Genomic DNA, 21,247 nt, shown 5'->3' with positions numbered 1-21,247 from the left:
GGGACAGGATGTGCCACTCAAAACTCCAAAGGTCAGAGCCATTTGATTTGTTTTATTGAACTTTTTTGATTATGAAAGTAACATACAAAAAAAGTTTAAAAAAATGCAGAAAGCCAGAAAGAAAACACAAATCACCTATAATCCTACCCTGTTAACACTATCTATAGTTACATAATTAGAACCAGGCTTATAATAGTTTAGTATCTCTCTTTTTCTCTCCACATTATTATTATTATTTTTTGGTGAGAAGGATTGACCCTTAGCTAACATCTGTGCCGATCTTCCTCTATTTTGTATGTGGGTCACCACCAGAGCATAGCTTGATGAATGGTGTGTAGGTCTGCACCTGGGATCTGACCCCACAAATTCGGGCCACGGAAGCGGAGTGTTTGAACTTAACCACTACACCACCAGGGCCAGCCCCTCCCTCCACGTTACTGAACTGCTTCAGTAGCTGCATAAGGATAGCCCATCACAGGGATGCACCAGACTTTATTGGAAATTTAAACTGTCCCCCTTTATTGCTATTATTTTTGTGAAAAATATCCTTTTCACATCTACCTTTGCCTGCATTTCAGATTGTTCAAAGAAGAATTCTGAAGTCACAAAGTATGAAAAGTTTTAATGTTCCAATGACAACTCATAGATTCTTCATAGAAATCTTCCCAACAGAAAACAACATGCCTTTCTAACCCACCCCACTCCTAGGCAGGAAGAGAATAAATACGAAAAAAATCGACAAGTCTGGTCAGAGGTGCTAACTATTGAAGATATCCTATAAGGAACTGGCACATTCTAGGATGCTTCCCTCCTTTAAAAATACACACAGGCATTGCTCCAAGCCTCTACGGTCTCTAGAAAATCACCCTTAGATGTCACCCCGTTGCAGAGGACAGTGGGGGCTGCTCTGAGCTGGGGCCCTCTGTTCTGATATATCTGGCACTTGAAATGTCCACTGAGCAGTTAATTAGCGAAAAAACCTGTCATTGTCTTGTTCCACCCCTTTGGCTTAAATCCAAGTTCAAAAACGCAGGTGGGTGCCTCAAAACCCCTTAGGGGTGGGTGATTAATCTTTAAATACCACAGTCTTCTGGCTATCCCCCCATGCCCCTCCACATACAGATATGCAGTCAACAATTGTACCAAACAACGGGTTTCTGTCTCTAATTTTAGCCACTTTTAACAGATACTTTAATTAACAATGTAATTTAACTGCATATTTTAGGCTATTATTTTTTTCTTTTAAACTCAGCCTGAACCTGAGAAATGCTCCATATTAATTTCCTTCTTTCTGCAAACCTCTACTCCTTTTCCATTGGTATTATAAGTTCCAAGAGACTGTACTCTGATTCTTGAGGTGTCCTTGTGTCTCTGCTGTCATCAGTATAACTCGCTGCTACTGTTTACAGCCATGTGTCACATAACGACATTTTGATCCATGACGGACCACATATAGGACAGTGGTCCCATTAGATTAGTACCATATAGCCTAGGCGTGTAGTAGGCTATGCCATCTGCGTCTGTCTAAGTACACTCTATGATGTTTGCACAATGACAAAATCGCCCAATGACACCTTTTTCAGAACGTATCCCCATCGTTAAGCAATGCATGACTATTATGATTAAATAAAGCAAAAGACTTTGAAGAGCTGAAGACACCATGTCACTTGGGTATTTCCTTTTAATGAAATGTTCGAGAAGACGCAGACTTTTAAAAATGCTCTAAGGTAGAGATTGCGTTATTTAGAGCTGGCAAGGCTTTGGAGCTCATCTAATCCAAACCTAGTAGCCATGGTAATGCTCTCTGATGAGACAAGGATACGGAGCCTGAAATACAGTCTTATTTTAATGATTCATATTTTAATCGCTTACAAAAATAAGTCCCTAATCAACACTTTGTTTCTTTCAGTTTGGTGTAATGTCTTCCTGAACTTTTCTTAATTTACATGGCCGCACACTCGCTGGGTTTCATCCTGTGGTTTTGAGCAATGCTTTATTTTGGTAGTAAGCAGAAGAGAAAACGAAAACATTGAAAAATGTGTTCCTGATGATTACTATTACTAAAAAAAATGGTCAGTAATTAGAGTATCCATTTTGGAAGGGGAGGCCAGGAAATACAAATTTAGTGTCAGCGAGGATGTTCAACTTTGTTCGCGTAGAGAGGCAGGCTGCTATGGCGGGGAGGGCGCGGGCTGCCCAGCTGGAGCGCTGTTCCTCTGCACCGGGGACCTTGAGCAAGTCCCTGAACTTCTCTGCGAAATGCAGACAACAACATTTACCTCAGAAGTCTGCTGTGAGGATTAAATGAGGGGAGCGTCTCGAAGCACCTACAGCAGGTATGGTGCACATATTACACACTGGTCTTCCTCTCAGGTCACTCCTGGGGCTGGAGAAGCTCCTCCATGTGGTGGCTAAAGACTGGACTGTAGAATGGGCACGTCCCTTCCTTTTCTGTGTTTCCATTATACAGAGAAATGGGGCAATAAAGTGGAATGGGGAAGGGTCTACGCTCTGGAGTCAGACTGGAACCTCAGGCACGTCCTTCAACTTCTCTAAGCCTCAGTTCTCTATCTATAAAATGGCAGTGTTAACAGCATCTACCTTGTAGGACTATTCTGAGCATTCGATGGGGTAATTTGTGTAATGAGATCATCACAATGTCCAGCAAACAGTAAAAACTCAGCAAACACTAGCTGTTGCTGTGACTGCCACTATCACCACCACCATTCTTCTTCTTCTTACTGACATAATTAAAGCAGTTTAGGACAGACCTGTAGACCCCTAAGGAGGTCTCATGGAGAACAAAGGAGTGTCTGGGTCATGGTCAGTGTTATCTTCCCCCTTCAGAAAGGGCAAAGGTTAACGGAGACCATTCACCCATTCTTGGCTTCTCTGGATACCTTGCCCTGGCTTGGTGGGCTGAGTCCACAGTGGGGACGACCTGCTCTGCTCCATACTTTCCCAGGCCTTCTGTGCTGGCTCTCTGCTGCCCCTCATCCCAAAGCTGGCAGAGGCAGCCAGGCAGAGAAGGTTCCTCTTTGAGTGTGCAGGAGAAAGCAGTCGGAGGGGCCGATCAAGCAGAACTCTTCCAGTTCCTTACCTAAACTCTAAGCCTATTAGGAAAACTAGTAAGATCTCGTTCATAAGCGCCACCTGTGACAGCTGGCTAATGGGTGGGAGCACAGGCCCAAGGTCCCAGGTTCTAGGCCATGAAAAAACTTAATTCTAAGGCTGTAGAGTATGGCCATAGCTGGATCAGTCCATTCACAGACGTGTTTCCTCAGCAACCAGGGGCTTGGTCGGGGAATGTGGCTGGCTTAGCACAAATGCATCACTATTACGGAGGAAAAACCAACTTAGTGTGTGTGCCCTGCGTATGTATGATCAGCAATAATAGTGTGTGTCCACTATAAGCTTGGGAACTTAGGCCTAGAGAGGATTCTAGAGGTTTCTTAAATCGACTCAAACTTGTATTTAGTAGAAGTCCCCCTCCCCACCTTGCCCTGCCAAAAAGTAGTTTTGGCTGAGTACTTCCAGCAGTGGGCAGCTGGACACAACATAAGCAAACCACTTTTGGACAGTTCTAGTTGGTAGTAGAAAGTTCTGTTGAGCTGGAATCTGGCCTCCCTGAAATCTCATGTACTTCGGTTCATAGATTTTGCTTCTGAAGCAACACAGAACACGTGTCCCCTCTACGACAGTTTTCTAAGTAAATAAAGAAGGCCTCCTAGCCTCTTCCATCTCCTAATTCCTCCAATACCCAGCCTGCTTTCTCGGTACATCCTTAAAATCTTCCTATATGCAGGAGATCATATCTAAAATGTAATATTAACAGAAAGATCTCTGGAATAAAGAAGATATTTAAAAATAAGTTATATTTATTTGCCTGCTGAAAATAAAGAGCATGAGCCATAGCACTGTATCTAACTTAGCTAATGATCACTGGCTTGAATTCAGAAGTCACTCTTCAAAAAATTCTTGGATTCTTGATAAATCTTCTCTGTTTTCCCAGAAAAGAAATAACTAGTACTAACTACAAAAGGTGCTTCTATTGTACTAAGCAATGGAACCAAGGCTATTGTTTAAGGCACAATAGCTTTTGTTGGTTCCTCCCTATATCTTCATGCATACATACATAGTTCACGTAGCACACGCAAGTGCAGAGGTGGATTTGCCATGAAGCTAGTGAGCTTCAGAGCTCTTCACTTGCATAGACCCCTGGGAGGAGCCCTAGAAATATTTGTGTCCCCCATACTATAACCTTCAGGCCCCACAAAACCTAGATAACCTCCTGGGGGTATGTACACACATGACACATACAACACATGCTTTCATGCATACACATGTATGTGCATGCATACACACACACAGATCCACAAACTAAACATACATTCAATTTTGTATTGGTGATCTTGATGTGAAAAGCCAGGCATCTACTTTGAGACTCCTAAATTCTATTATTTTATTTGCAATTTGTTTCAAATGGACAGTAGAGACAGTGAACAGAACTGTTGCCAAGTTGCCTTATCAATTTTATTCGTCTCTGAAGACCAAGAAGAGATGCTCTTTAGGGGGTTACATTTATCTAAGTTTCTCTACTTTCAGAGGAAAGAACTTGGGCTCCGAGCAAGAAGTCCCAAGTTTGAATCCTTGTTCCTCTATTTGTCAACTGCATGCCCTAAGGCAAACTGTTTTTTGCCTTTGTGCCTTAGTTCAAGTCTTAAATATTCTCTTGTCTCACATGAGAATACTGCCGCAGACTTGGCAGGGCTGTTATGAGCATTAATAAGATGATGCGAACAAGCACCAGCCCCATGTCTGCTACAATATGCGCTCAATAGATGGCACCCCTTGTAATTATGATATTAACAGACATATCTCAAAAGAATCTGGAAACTATTTGCTTCGCCTCAATATTTTTGTATTTAAAGCACATGCATAAGTTTCATAAAGTCACATTCATATGTATGGAATATTTATTTTTCCAGGTGACGACATTTCAGACGGACAGACATTTCTAGTTCACATTTTTTTCTCTCTCATTCACAGTTCTATCTTCAACTTCTTTCTATGCATTTCTTCTCTCCATCATTTAAGTAGTTTCAAGTTTTTCCTGTCTTCTACATACACACACACACACACACACACACACACAGACACACACACATGCATGCACACACAACCACTCGTGTGCACATGCGCACACCTCTGTCTTCATCTTCCCCTCCAGGCACCGCTCCTGTTTCCTCCCATGGTAGCCGAACTTCTCTGAGGAGCTGTCCAATCCTGTTAGCGCCACGTCCCTCCCCTTCCACTCCTCAGGGCCCTTCATCCTGCTCTCCACTCTAACCCTTCTCCAAATTGCTCTCGCTGAGTCACCTAACTGGTGTCAAACCCAAAGGACAATGGTTAGTACCTGGGGACTTGTCTGCCCTCTCAGCAGCATTCATCATCAGTAATCACTACCTTTCTCCTTAGAACATTCCACAGCTTCTGAAATTCCTACCTCTCCTGGTTTTCTTTCCACCTCTCTGCTCTTCCTCCCTCTCCAACCCTTCAACAGGAAGGCTCCCCAGGACTCTGACTATTCTTTCTTCCTGGGTAATCTCATCTACTCCCAGGGCTTCAATCAGCTCATCTATGCTAAATCTACTCCAGCTAGGCATTTCTTCTCAACTCGAACCTTCAGTTATCTCCTCGACACTTCTTCTTGCATGCCATACAGGTGCCACACATTTAATGTGTCTAACATAAAATTCTTTATAACCCACGTGGTGTTTCCTAGTTCAGGAAGTGCCCAGGTGGTTGGGCCAGAAACCTGGAAGTCATCCTTAACTCCTCTCTCCCTCTCATCCAACATCTACTCAGTCTCCGACTCTCTCTTCTGAATATTCCTTGAATCATCCCCTTCTTAGTTCAAGTTACCACCACGGCTCCTAGGTACCAGCCAAACCAATTGTCCCATATCCACATTTTACCTCTGCACCTTGTCATGCTGATCTCTGCTTAAAACCCTCAGAGGCTTCTGCCTGTCTTTAAAGCAATGTTTAAAGTCCCAAATATGATCTGTAAGGCCCTGTATAATCTACTGAAGAAAGAATAGACTCAATAAACACTTGTAAATCTACAGTGTATTTCCGTATATTTATATCCTCCAATTTTGCTTAGCAAGTCCCATATTGGGGTTGGCTTGGGCATTTCAAGGTTTTACAATTATAAATAGAATTGCTAATGGCCTCCCCCCCCCCCCCAAAATTGGATGGTTTCCTTAGAATATTTTCTTAAAATGGTATTATCAGTGAAAGGGTATGATTAGTTTTAAAGTCTTAATATAACTGCTTGTTCTCCAGAAGGCTGGGACCAATGCATTGCGTCATCTACAATGCAAACCCAGTGCCTCTCCTCCGAGGTTCACAATGTTTAACTTCTCAAGTTCAGTGGGTTTAAAGCAGAATCTTAACATTGTGAAATTTGCATTTTTCAGGTGATGATTTACTACGTACAAACCCTCATGTGAAGATTATCTGAAGCGGCACATTCTTAAATTTGCAAACTGTTCTCTTTTCTCTTTCTCTCTCTTCTGTTTTTATTCAGAGATTTTAGTTTCCTTCTGACCAATTCTTAAAAAAAAAAAAAAGAAGCATGCATGGTGTGAGGGGGTACTTTTCAGATTTGTCAGGAAATTCTCTCTGCTGGGGCCTTTCCGCCTGTGATAGGTTCAGGATGAAGGCCTAGGTCTGAGACTCTTCAGTTTCACCTCAAATTCAACAGTGAAAACACCAATGCCATCACAGGCCTAGGGGATCCCACTGGGGGTCATAACAGGCCCAGTCTTGTCATGGCACTTCCTGGCTTTCTAACTCCGCTCCATCTGACTTTCCAAGTATACCATTCAATCCATTTTTGTAGACTGATTGAATTACAAACCTTTTATTTAATATGAAGTGCCTTCTGTGACCATAAAAATAAACTAGTCTTTTACTTAGGAACAAATATTTGAAATTTAGCTTGATATCTATGTCTTAGACACAGAGATCGCAAGAAAAAGGGAGCAGGTTGTGTGAAAATTTGAATATTCTATTTAAAACAAGAATAAATCAGTTAGAAATGAGATATAGTAAGACAATTGCCTTTAGCTGGGTACAGAATATAAGGTAAGATAAAAGAATAAGCTCCTGAGAAAACAAAAATATTGTGAAATGAGTATGCACTTTATCAAAGGATGTGGTGCATGTTTTACACACTATAATATCCCTCTGCATGGCAGAGGGATCAGCTGTCACCATCATTTCACAAATGGGACAAGTGAAGTGCTGGGGAATTAAGTGACTGTCCTGTAATTGACGTATTAAGCATTCCTCTGATGTGTGATACACATTTTTGTCTGTTTGTTTTGCTCAAAGACACAGTAAGAGAAGAAAGTGCCAACTCTGGGAGTCTTCAGTTAGGGTCATGTCTACTGCAACTCCCACACTTCAGGGCTGCAGTCCCCCTCTGTGATCCATACCCTCAGACTCTACAACTCGATTCTAAAACAGCCAGTTGACACAGCCATTCAATCCAGCAAACCATCTAACATTGCTTAGTAGAAATTAACAGGCAAGTTGGTGCAAGGAACTATACATAGACACGTACCAGTATTTTCAGCTTACTCTTGAAAGGGATTTTTACTACATTTGAAGGGTACAAGCAAACCATATTTCCAAAGACAGAGGTTCCGGTGGGGTGGAAAGGGAAGAAATAATTTGTAACATCACACTCTGTTATACTAAAAGACTGATGTACTTAGTAAGTCCCCAATACCAAATTGCTGAATCGAGGGAACTTTAAAAATGTTTATTTTCCTTTTCTTTTTTTCAGCCTTGATAGAAAGTCCAACATGAATTAAGTTGATAATAAGCTGTGGTTTTTTTGTTCATATAGATAATGGTTACAAAAATCCATTCCACCTGCATGTCTTGCAATGGATAACCCTAAATAAGGGTTAATATCAATGCTAACTTGTCTATTCCTTCTTATTGATGTGTGTTCTCAGGGTCTGAAAGTGGTCAAGAAATCAAATACTCCTTTGAATTTAAATCATCCCAGACCATTTAATGTGGTAACTATCTAGTGCTCAAGGACTAGGTAAAATTATCCTGTCTGGGTGAGGTTTTCTAAAATTGAGATTCCTTTATACTTATTCTTTAGCTTTGCAAATGCTATAAATTTGTCATCCTGTTGTATGCTCAGACTGGAAGAATATTGTAAAGAAAATATCCCATTTATCTTCAACCTTAAAATCTTCTGTTTGGAGATGATATAGTTATTTAAAGCACATTCTGAATGTTCCCTGCTTCTAGAGGTTGAAAATGGAGGACCCTTGTCCTGGAAGGGGATAAGGGTAGTTTGTTAAATTGGTTGAAGAATGTGGAATTCAGAGGCTGCCGTATTTGGACCTAAGGTACGTAATATTTCAGGTAATTATAATTTATCGAGTCCCGTTCTCTCCTCTCTACGTTCGAGATGAGTTGTGTTAAGGAATGCCATTTCCATATACAGAGAACATAACTCCGGGTGAGGCCAGGAGGACATTACAAACACCCATTTATAGTGACGGGGCAACCAGATACTTCTGTTATATACCATCAGCCCCATGACTGGTGAGACGCTGCAGCTCATTCCTCCTGGAAAGCAAAAAAGATTCAAGGAAAGATAGGAAAAAAATTGGTGAAGTTAAGTTTTACAAGGTATACAGGTTGAGGAGATCAAAGTATTTATTTCCCGCCTGTGGGGTAGGAGGTTGTACTGTTTACCAGAAGCTAACACTGTCTCAGCGGTTGAAGTTGGGCTCAACTCTTAAGAGTTGAAGGGAGCTTAGGAGTCAGATGGTGAAAGTCCCATTTTATGGACAGGAAAATAAGGGCAAATGAAGTGATGAGATCTGTGGAAGAGCCGTGTGTAGGACCTGGCTGCAGGATATCTATCACACCAAATGCTAAGTAGAAAGCGCAGGTCAGAAGCAGCGGTGGCAAATGCTACATTTGAGAGATAAAAAAGATCTTCTATGTATATCTTGTCTCTACCTAAGGAGAAGTCGAGCAGGTCCATCATGCCTGCACTACTCTCAAAGAGACCCACTTTGTGAGAAGGGTCTTCTCAACTCCTTCTTAGTTCTGTCTTCCAAACCCTCTGACAATACTCCTTTGTTTTGTGATGTTTTCTTGTAGCCCCTATGGGCAGTATCACCTTGATAGTCCGTCCATGGCTTTCTGGTTGATGCCTTAATTAAATTACCTACAGTATAAATTGATCTTTATTCCCAGCTCAACGTAATTGGGATGATGCTCACATCTATTATTCCCAGCTCTGGCCTGGCTCTTGCCTCAAATGTCCAACTGCAGAGGAGGACATGTTTTCTTGGATGTCCTGGCATTGCTTGACCAAAATGAACTCTTCCCATTACTTCCAAATCAGCTCCCTATTTTAACTAACCACTCTATGCCTGTAGTACTATTATTTTGGTCTCAGTGATCCAGTTCTGGACTTCAGTGTCTCCCATCAGAACTGTAGCAATAGCATTCTAACTAGCTTTCTTGCTTTTAGTGACCCAATGAATCCACCCTATGCACTGATGGGAAATGTCTGTTCCAAAAGGAAAGCTCCAATCATATCATTCTCGTGATCAAAACTTTTCAGTGGTTTCCCATTACCTGTAAAATAAAATCCAAACCCAGATTAAGAAGTTGGGTCATAATTCAATCAGTATTTATTGAGTGCTAATTGGATGCCACGCACTGTGCTAGATGCTGGAGACAGAGCAGAACAGGACACAACCCCTGCTCAAACTGAACCGTCTACTCTAGGAGAGGGATGTGGAATAGAAAACAATCACATATAACATAGTGCGTGCCTGCATATGTGTGTGTGTGTGTGTGTGTGAGGGGCCATGACACAATTAGGAAATGCTCTGGGATACAAGAGGAACAGCACCTAACCCAAACTTAGGCAGGGAGAGGTGGAGGAAAGGAAGGCGGGGCAGAATCAGGGAAGTAGGAATGGGAGTCGATGAAGGCTTTCCTGGAGAAAGGAGCAGAACTTGAAATATGAAGAGGCAATTAGACAAGTGCAGGAGGTCTGATGAATGATGACAAATAGTGTTGCAAAGGGAAGACCTAGGTTGTGTAGCCTTATCTTTGAACTCCTCCTCCATATCAACTTGCCTATACCTCCTTATATCTTTCCTTACCTCCCTCTTGCTTGTTTTCAAAGCTTTCAAAGTCTGACTCCATTAGCAGACCCCTGAGCTTCGTTTAACAATCCAGCTAGAGACTGCCTCTCCTATCCTTCAACTCCCTTAGCCCATACTTCTGTACCTCTGGCATGCTGTTGCTCAGGGAATAATCATGGAACGAATTTCTACTGCCCCCACCTAACTGTCGTCTACAGCATCTCATGTCTGGACTAGTGCATCAGCCTTAGCTGGCCTTCCTGCCTCCTACCTCTTCCATTCATCACGTGGGCTCTCTCACTGTCACCCAAATATACTAGGCTAATGCTGCTCCAATTACCAGAATGTTCTCCTCCTTCCCTCTACCTACTCAATTCCACCCCTCCTTCATATTCCATTCCTTCTTTCATGAGGCCCCTCCTACTCTGCTCTCTCCCTTCTCCAGCTTCCTTCTGCCTTTAGGTTCAATGCAATCCTGTCTCTCTAACTGGACAGCAGGATCCCGTGTGGTCTTCCACACGGCCCAGCCTGGCGAAGACTTGACAAAGTGGCAAGGAGCTATAGACAGGCTTTTGCATATCCTTAATTTCAGCTTTTAGCAGAAAGAATCTAGTTTCATAAGTAAAGTTGAGAGGTCAGTGGAGAGAAAAATAAACCCGCAACAAAAAGGAGCACCCAATCTATGATGAGGGGAGAATTGCAAAGACTCAGTGAGGAAAGCTTGCCCAAGGTCTAAGTTAAATCAAGTCAAAACATATCACTCTGCTTTCCTCTCTTTGTCTCACATGAATGGTTTCTCTGGAACACTAACAAGTTAGCGTTCTTTTCCTCCAGATAGGTAACTTTGCCTCTTTGAGTATAATATCTTTGAGTTTCCACTGGAACAGAAAAGGGAAGTATTTTTGCATTAAATTAAAAGGAACTATTTAGGTTCCTTTTAGGTTAGTTGTATTTATATATCCGATTGTTTTACTGTTTTCTTATTCTACAACTACAGAAAGAATCAATGATTTGAGACAAAATGTTTCAGATATGTTTGTATCCCTTATAAAACCTTAAAAATAATCTGTTTTTCAGAGATATAAGCTTTCAAGTTTCAATAACATCTACACTTCTGGGGGAAACTTCCCCTTTATCATTTCCTCATATAAACTGTCTGCTGCAATTGGGAAAAGCAGAGGAGGTCCTCTTCTATATCCTTATCTCATCTCCTGTGATGGGGGACGTTTCCTCCTGACGGTTAGTTTATTAACTTCTGGCAGGCCTCCAGGAGTAAATAAGGGTTGAATGTAGTTGGGGACTATGCCAACACCTTTTGCAGGATCTTTGCCCTTTGTCAAGAAAAACAGGGTCTCCACCAGACAAATTACATCAAAGTCGGGGGCCGCAATGAGACATGATAGAAGGAGGGCCCACTGGTACTTGAATAACTAGCCTCTCGAGAGGCACAAACCCGAGACCAAAATTCCCCTTTGACATATGGAGTTCCCAAATGGCTATCTTCTAAATATTCACAAAGTTTAAGGAGTGAAATTGGAAAGTATATTTGAAATCTTATCTACGTCAGCGGTATGCTTTGCAGGTACCAAGGCTCATTCCTGAATTAAATCTTCCCACGTGGTCTTAGGAGCCCTTATTTTGACAAATCTTCCTGGTTAGATGAGCCTGAGGGAACCCCACTTGTGTTTTTCAGGATTTGTCTAAGCTACACGATGCATTACTTCAAAACATTCACTACTTCCAAAGGAAATCCCCTAAACCCCTTTGAATTCATTTCTAAACTTGCCTTGGCCACTAGGATCTATGCTTTTCCCAGTCTTTATCTCCTGTTCCCTCCTTTCTACTCTCCTAACCACGCCATCTTCCTCAGTAGTGCTCACTGACCTTCCTCTCCTGTCTTTGTTTTTCTTTTCTTCTACTTTTTTTTTTTGTGAGGAAGATTGGTCCTGAGCTAACATCTGTGCCAATCTTCCTCTACTTTATGTCAGATGCTGCCACAGCATGGCTTGATGAATGGTGTTAGGTCCCTGCCCAGATCTGAACCTGTGAACCCTGGGCCGCCAAAGTGGAGCACACGAACTTAACCACTATGCCACCAGGCCATCCGTCTCCTGTCTTTGTTTTTAACCGAGCAGTTCACAGGCTACACTCATCTCAAGTATCTCTTTTAAAAGTCTTCAGAATCAGGAGCAAGGTAGAGTGAAAGGACCAGAATGCATTTTCTTCTTTATTTGGTGACACAACTAGATTCCTTAAGTTCCAGTGTCTGTAGGTCCTAACTGGGTACCTTCTTCTAACCTTAAAAGTTTCCCCTTGATCTGGAAATTCTTCCTCTTCTCCCCCCAAACTGGCTTATACCAGCAGGATCTTTCTTTCTTTCTTTTTTTTTTTTTCAAAGATTGGCACCTGAGCTAACAACTGTGGCCAAGCTTTTTTTTTTTTCTCTGCTTTATCTCCCCAAATCCCCCCTGGTAGATAGTTGTATATCTTAGTTGCAGGTCATTCTAGTTGTGGCATGTGGGACGCTGCCTCAACATGGCCTGACAAGCGGTGCCATGTCCGTGCCTGGGATCTGAACCAGTGAATCCCTGGGCCGCCGCAGCGGAGTGCGCGAGCTTAACCACTCGGCCACGGGGCTGGCCCCAGGATCTTTCCTCTACTGAGCTAGGTCATTGTCCTTGGGCTCATGGTGGCCTACCACGGAGATTTCTTTTGCAGAATGAGTGGTAGCAAAGACCAACCCTGGCTCCCAGATTGTCTAAGCGGAGCAGTGTCGCGAGTCCAGACTCTCACCTGAATGAGGAGATCGATAGCGAAAGTCCTCTTTGGTCAGCAGCAGAAGAGCTTTGCCATTCATTTCAAATGTGTTGCTGTCAATTGGCCTTAAAGAAAACTCATTTTCAGCCCACTTGAGCCACTGGGCTACGTCATCCCTGCTCCAGTAAATTGGCTGCAAGCCTGTTGGAGAGAGAGCAAGGCAGAAAGAAAGAGAGAGAGAGAAAGGTCTCGTCAGTTAGACAGTAGGAATAAGGGGAAAAGACTTCTGAACAGTTAACGAAATTGAGTCTCCAGGTCTGAACAGCCCTTACATTCAACTCTGAAACTTGAGTTAAAACTCAAGATTATAAGCGCCAAAGTGTGCTATCAAATGAACTTTTTATTTGGAGGCAAAATGAAAAAAAAAAAAGAAAAATCCTTTTTCATGTCTTTAAGGGACTGTAGTCTCAGAGCCCTGCCCCTTCTTGCCCAGCCAGGAGCTGTCTTGATACCAGGTCTGTCCTGGAAGAGCAGCTCTGGGGTGGCCCGAAGCATCTAAGGGGGTTGAGTCACGACGATGTCAACGTGCTTTGGAGGAGACCTTAGGATCAGAGCTGATCTGACTGTAGCCCAACGTCCTTTTGAAGTGACAATGCTCCAGAGCTGGGCTTGACCTTCCAGAGCTGCCAAATAATGAAGTGTTCCCTGAAACTTCTTCCAGGAAGAGCTATTCAGTCAGCCTCTGGGAAACGATGAGGCGAGCCTCTGGGAAGGAGAGGGCAAGGTAAGGATAAAAGGTCTTTTGCCTTTTTATTCTACTTGCTCACGGTAGAACTTCCAGGTAGGGGTGGTACTTGGACTCTGAGTGGTACAGAAGTGGGTCAAAGGGAGGGCTGAGGCTGAGAGGGTGGATCAGGCTGCGTCTCTGTCTGGAAGCCTGACTGAAAGTCTATATTTTTATTTTATTTTGCAGTTGTGGGAAATCTTTGCTACATCATTCCAAGTGGTTTAGAACAGCGGTTCTCAAAGTGTGATCTGTGGACCCCTTAGGGTTCCCACGACCTTTTCAAGATGTCTATGAAGTTAAAACTCCTTCCATAACAACATTAAAAGGTTATCTGCCCTTTTCCACTCTCATTCTTCTATGAACATACAGTGGAATTTTCTAGAGGCTATACAACATGTGATACTACAACAGATATGAGAATCCAGCCATCTTCAATGAAGCTAGACAGGAAAGAGACTAGCAAAAATGTAGCACAGAGCCATTCTTCTGATTTTTTTTTTTCTGTTTTGGAAAATATACTCATAAATATATAATTATGCTAACATACGCTTGGCTTATTATTTTTCAGCAAGTTAACAAATATTCTTTAAATTCTCAGCTTTAATTTCCAATATGGTAAATATAAGAGATACAATGCATATGAGCAAAGCTCTCTGGGGTCTTAGAAGCCAGATACTCAACAGAGCTCTACTCTCTAAAATCGTATTGTGAGAATTAATAGTTCAAATACAATGGAATCAGTGTGGGCTAAGAGGAACTTCAGTCTCTCTACTTAGTTACTTAAACTTGCTAACAAGACTCCATGAGTATGTTATAAAAGTGTCCTTCAATTTGACCCTGAAAAGAATCTCCTTTCATCCTTGAATCAGCTATGACAAAGAACGTCTGGTCTCCTTGGGTGGGTTGCTCCTCCTCCTTGGTGGACTGGGGAAAAGAATGGTTCCGATCCTGTGGAGAAGGTCCAGGACCTCTGTCTCTTCCAGGTGGCTCTCTCTTCCAGGTGGCTCCTTTGCAAAGCCTAGTTTTAAATAATGGTAGCTGGCTTCCTTGAACTCTGTGGAAGACCCTTGGAAACCAGTCCATCATGTAGGGCGCTAATAAAGAACTACCTACGGGCACTGGAATAATTAAAGACGGGCATTTAAGAGGGTTTTTTTTCTTGGTTTTTAAGTTTTATGATTTTTGTATATGGAAAAAGGTAGCATTATAAAATAATAATGTAGTATGTTACTGCTCTATGATCTTTAGAATAAAACATGGCCCCTAAAAAATTCAAGGTTTTGTTTTTGACTCTTACTAGGCCAAGAAGCAAGGCCTATTAAAAATGGTCCTTGGATACAGGAGGTGTCCTAACTCTTTTCAATGACTTTGAAAACGCACTTCTGGCATCACAGGGAGGTGGGAGTGGGCGTGAGGATGGCTCAGCAAAATCTCTACTTTTGAACTGGTAAAACCCTTAAAGCTTACTTCCTATTGTCAACAGTGTGACCTTTGAACAGGAACAGCATGGTGATTGTTATTAGGGACTTTTCCCCTCCTCTCCTTCACAGGAGGAGTATGAGTACAGTCAGTCGTTAGGGGACAAATGTGAGGTTCCAGTCAAGCTTGGTCTAGGAAAGCACCTGGTGGTGAGAGGGCCACAGAGCAGAAGATGCTCAGTCAGAAACAGGAAAAACTATGAGGCAGCTTATTGGAAGTGCAAGTGCCACAGCAAATACAGAACTGAATCCCGCTCGGGAGGGGAAACGAGAGTAAAATGCTGAAGTTTCTGCAGAGGATTCACTGAAACGGAGGGAGGCGGGTGAGAAGGGGGTGGGGGACGCAAGTAGTAATTTGAGGTTCTTTATATTCTATGGAAGAAAATACTCATGAGTAATCTTTTCCCTAAATACAAGAAGAGTCCCACACTCCAAACAGCCCTGCTGGTTAAGAACGACAGTTTCTCTTTTCACTTCCCATTAATCTCTCCCACAGGCCAGCCCCTGAAGCAAGCACAGCCACCAGGCGGAAACCCCCTCGCCAGGAACCGAGGTGAATGCTCTGGGCTTGTGTGCAAAAGGGACCCAGTGAATTACAGTCAGTCCAGGGAATACCACGGCAATCTCAGAAGTTTCATAAACGTGACCCTGGCAGAGCAAGCTCCCTGTCTGAGGCCACTCACTAAATTCATCAGTCACTGCTCTCCCGTTAGCATAAAGAGAGAAGGTGGACACATTCACTGAGCTGGAAAGAGGCTTGATGAACTTTGGTGTTCAAAGTCAAGTCTCAGGGCTGTTTCCTTTTTAATTCAATAGAATAAAAAGGTTGTGGTGTAACCAATTCTAACTAAGGAAAAAGAAGTCCCCTTTCTTCAAACCAAAGGGCCCTATGGCCAGAGTGTTACAGCATCTAAACTGAATACAGCCTTGGACACAGGCAACTCGGGTCTTATCAGGACCATTTAATTTACTTAATAGTCATTTATTAAGCACCTCTATCATCCAGCACTATTCTAAGCACTTTATACACATTAGTTCATTTAACTGCATGCTCACAACGACCCTATGAGAAAGGGTTTCAGATTATGGCATGGTGCATTTAAGGCATTTGCCCAAGGTCAACGGCCCGCTGTAACAAGAGGAGCTGAGATCCGAACCCAGGCAGTCTGGCTTCAGAGTCTGTGCTCTTATCCGTCATACTGTGACTCAGAATTGAGATTGATTTTCCACATCTTTTAGGGTTTCAGAGAAGACTGAGTGAACTGAATCCTCCCCATCCAAGACTTTGATCCTTGGAGGCTTTCTCAAGTTATCAACAGACTAAAAATAGAGCAAAAAATCTGTAGATCCCTGTAGATCTAGAAATAGATGTATAAATGGGAAGAGGAGGGGTGTAGGTGGCACTCTGCTTTTAACGCATCCAGGAATAAAGTGCTGCCTTCAACGGCTACTTGCTCATAGACGCTCACTGCTCATAACACTGGTCTTGAGACTTCAGAGCTCACAGCTGCTAAAGTAACAGAAGCCACATGGGCAAGACAAGGGAGGAACATACAGCATCTACCTGGTGTCACAGTTACCTCTTGCAACTTTAACTCAACAGAGGTGAAGAATAGAGATGTTAACGATCATTAGTAAAAAGAAAAAGGAGAGAGACCATTATTCTGCACCCATGTTTTGCTACTCCCTGTACACAAAACAAGCCTGTGAGAGCCATACTAAGACTCGCATTTTTAATGTCAATTAATTTCAGAGCATATTTCAGAAGAATTTTGTACAGAAGAAATGAACTGCTATGATTAAGAAAATGACTAAAGGGGCTGGCCTGGTGGCACAGTGGTTAAGTTTGTGCCCTCTGCTTCAGTGGCCAGGGGTTCATAGGTTCAAATCCCACATGCAGACCTAATACAGCCCATCAAGCCATGCCGTGGTGGTGTCCCACATACCAAATAAAGGAAGACTAGCACAGATGTTAGCTCAGGGACTATCTTCCTCAAGCAAAAAGAGTAAGATTGGCAACAGATGTTAGCTCAGGGCCAATTTTCCTCACCACAAAAAAAAAAAAAAAGAGGAAAAGAAAATGACTAAAAATTTCACCGCACTTTTTTCCCGAAGCAGGTCAAATCCAGGTCCAGCTGCCGTACCCTTCAACAACACACCCAGGCCCTTAAACTTCCTTCTAATATTTCTTCGATTCCATGTTCAAAGGAGCAGCCACATTCATCAGTATATTCTTAGCTCCATTTCAGACTTTCTGAGTTATGTTTAAATTAACAATGAAAAGCATGCTGGCAGTCAGGAGCCAGGATTTTACTCCCAGATCTGCCATTAATTAACGTGTGATTCTGGGCAGGCCACTCAGTTTCTCTTTGGCTCAGTGACTTCATATGTACAATGAGGGGCTTACAGTCTGTGATCTCTATTCCCTTCTGGGTTTAATACAGTCAATACGCTCCCATTTAATTTGAATCCTAAAAACCAAAGAACACAAGCAACCAGGATCTTTTTTCTACAGAACTACTCCATGCTCACAGTGATGACCCTGAGATTTTGTAACTTCCTGAAGGATCTTCTGAATCACAGAAAACAGATTAAATTACTTTAAATAAGAGTTTAGCGCTTAAGAGTGTTTTATTATATTCTAATTCTTGGAAAAGTTATAACCCGGTTATGGCAAAGTGCTTTCACACGTATCACCTCATGCAATTCTCATGAAAACCCTGCGAAATCAGTTGTATTCTCATTTCAGTTTAACAGAAGAGGAAAGAGGGGGCTCAGAGTCATTAGATGATTCTAAGGGTTTGAACAATACTCAGTTTGAGCTCTTTTGCTATAGAATACTTTCAGCAAAAACACCCTTTGTCCCAAACTTTCTGTTTAAACAGGAATTTGCTAAGATTCTATGGCTTAGAGGATAGAATCACAAAATGTGAAAGACAGAAGACACCACGGAGCCGATCGAGTCCAACCCCCCCAACGCCCCTCCATCTTACTCGTTAGGAAACCGAAACCAGGAAAAGTTAATTGCTGCCCCAGGATCCCTGACTCTTCCCAATATCTCATGTCGTCTCACAACTTGACTCAATGACCCAGCACAATTCCGTAACCTTGATGTACGTGAGGACAGTTATCCCTTCCTCGCTTAGTCATCTTGCCTTCAGACTAAACGTCCTTAACTGGTCCAAACATAAGTTCCGTACTGCAGTGTTTAGACTCTCACTGACCCGCCTGCTTCCTCCGGAGGGAGGTCCCACTCAGCTCCCATCCCTAAACACGGTGCCAGAGGCAGAACAAGAAGCTTTCTTTCTCTGGACAACACACTTCTGTTGATAATGAGAGCTACCGATTCCTGAGCACTTACACTGACTCTGCACTAGAGTGACGATTACTCTTATTTACAGATGAGAAAACTGCAGCACACACCAACGGAAATGGTGGCGCCTGGATTGAGACCCAGGTGGTCTGGGCCCACAGTCCCAACTCCGAACACCCCATCATACTGCTTCTCACGTAAATTATTATTCCTAATAATAACAGCAAACACAAGCAAATAATAACAAGCAAAGCTGCTGACTGCGTGCCAGGCACTATTCTAACTGCTCTCTGTGCAGAACTCATCTGACTCCCGCAGCAATCCCGTACAGCAGAAACATTCTCCCTCCCTATTTACAGAGGAGAAAGCAAGAGACAGGGAAGTTCAGTGACTCGGCCAAAGTCTCACACCCAACGAAAGAGCCAACAGTTGAACCCAGCTGGTCTAGGTCAAAGTCTGTATTTATTAACTTCCTGCCTCCCTGTCTAAGTTTATTTGGTATTTTGGCAGGACATCAAATTAAATTCATGATTTAAAAGAGAGAGAGAGAAAAGTTCCAGCGAGTGTGTGAACTTTCACAGTGGTTATGTATGCTGGCACTGAGCACCGGCATGGAAACTCCATTTCCCAGCTGTGTGACCTCGGACAAGTTATTTAACCTCTCTGTGTCTCACTTGCCCAATCTGGAAAATGGAGGACAGCTTTCAACCTGTGAAGTAAGTACCACTGAATCACAAATGACATGTCTACCAAATTGGCAGATGACATCGAGCTAGTATAGAGTAAGATTATACAAATGATGATGATATAAACACACAGGACAGACAGTATCTGTCACAGAGCAAGCACTTAATAAATGTTAGCTATTGTTTTTCTACTATTACTACCATTAATGTTTTTACAGTCACCCTACCCTGAACATATATAGCTGGTGTTTCGAAACCAGCTGTAAGAATGTATGCTAATCAACATCAGATTTCATCTTGATTTTTCACGATCCTTCCAGCCTGCTGCAGTCTCTTCAGATTTGGATCTATTTCTAGTATCATCTATACTTTGTAGTTTCATATCATCTGCAACTTTGATAAGCATCTGTCACCTCAACACGTTCTGACAAAGTGCTGATTAGCTGAGGGCTGAGATGGGAGCACTCTGGTGACACACCGGCCACTTCCTTTCAGATGGATACTGATCAAGTTATTGGCTCCCTCTAGGTACAAGTGTTCAATTATCAATCCATCTAAATACTCTGGTATTGGGACTACATTTTCCAAATTTGGCCATAAAGGCACCATCTGAAGTTCAAATGAAATGCTTTCCTGATATCCAGAAACATACTGACTACAAAATTTACAAGCACCTTATTGAAGAGTGTGAAGACGAGGAGAAGGAGCACTGCTTGGCTCCTAAGGGATCACTTTTCTCTAAGACCTTATAACACGTATGTTTGAAAATCTGTCCTGAATTTCATCTGTAAGTTGTACCAGCTTAGTCGTTTTTAGTCTGTACACTCTTTTTTCCTGTTCTATTCTGAATATCAGGTAAACATTGGCTCAGATTCTTTCTTTTAGTCCCTCTTCCATTTCCCAGAACCCTTAGGGATCACTGCCAGTGGCCTATGTTTCACCCTTGTAAGTTCCTCTATTCTGAGATGTCATTTGTCTGGGCCAAGAGCCTTGAATTTATTTGGAACAACTTAGATTCGCTTTTACAATCAAGTCACCCATCTTGGGCTTCAATTCCCTTATGTCAATGTCTGCGCTACCTGTTTCAGTCTGACGATCATCCTCTTTGATGGAAGAGAGGGAAGGAAGAGAGAAGCTGAAGTTTTGGTTTTTCCTTGCCATTTGTTAATGTCGCTCCATTATTCCAATCTGCATGCTGATACCAGACTTATTCTTAATCCCCCAACACAGTTTGCTTAAGCACCTTCCATAGTTGTCAACTCACTTAGTTTTAACATTCTAGATCTAAAAAGCTCTCTTTCATATTTTTCTTTTCAGTAAGTTTTTCTTTCATCCACTCTACACATCTTTTAAAATAGCATGCGTACATATATAATCTCAAACAATGCACAGAAAAATATAGTGAAACATAAAAATATTAATGGCAACTGTCGCTCAATGGAATTACAGGTGATGTTTACTGCCGTCTTTTGATTTTTTATTTCTCAATTCTCTACATTAAGCATGTGTTACTTTTATGTTTAAAACAAACCTATTTAAAAATTGAGCTCATCAGAGAATGCCCCCACTACAGCCTCATCAAATTCTTTCGTTGTCTTTCTCCCTTCTCATCCCAATAAGTGCCAGGTGCAGTTGTTGATGTGTCAGAATGTTATTTTCAAGAGCACCCTAACTCTCTTGACTCGTGTTTCAGCATTTCAGATCATGGGACCATAGGTACTTTTTCTCTAAATTTTTAAAACATGCCTTCTTCAAGTCAAGAAAACACATCGGATCATACCTTTCATTTCCCTTCCCCAGCTGTAAGATGATGTTTTCATTCTCATCAAAGTTCCCATCATTTCTATTTGCCAACCAATTGCTCCTTATCTGTCAGACTTGAGTGGAAGTTGGCAGTGCCCCTTATTGTTTCTTCTACCTTCCAGCAGACAAAATTGCCAACTATTAACTGCATGTGCTAAATGTTAAAATGTTCACGCATGTAGCTGAAGGGGATTGCTCAGTGATTCTCACATC

At 42.3% G+C, this 21,247-nt stretch overlaps 1 protein-coding gene across 5 annotated transcripts in view; it reads right to left on the bottom strand.

The window, feature by feature from the left end:
- The window catches only part of ETV6 (ETS variant transcription factor 6), a 223,319-nt gene that overhangs the window by 37,556 nt on the left and 164,516 nt on the right, over positions 1 to 21,247 (bottom strand). For all 5 annotated transcript variants that reach the window (XM_008513529.2, XM_070619113.1, XM_008513530.2 and 2 more), the window contains one exon: positions 13,004 to 13,168. In XM_008513529.2, coding sequence (XP_008511751.1) covers positions 13,004 to 13,168 — 165 coding nt within the window. The remainder of the gene's footprint in view (positions 1 to 13,003; positions 13,169 to 21,247) is intronic.

This window comes from Equus przewalskii, chromosome 5 (assembly GCF_037783145.1).
Source record: "Equus przewalskii isolate Varuska chromosome 5, EquPr2, whole genome shotgun sequence".
NCBI lineage: Eukaryota > Metazoa > Chordata > Mammalia > Perissodactyla > Equidae > Equus > Equus przewalskii.
The sequence above is the reverse complement of the archived record's forward strand: the minus strand, read 5'-3'. Positions and strand labels throughout refer to the sequence as shown.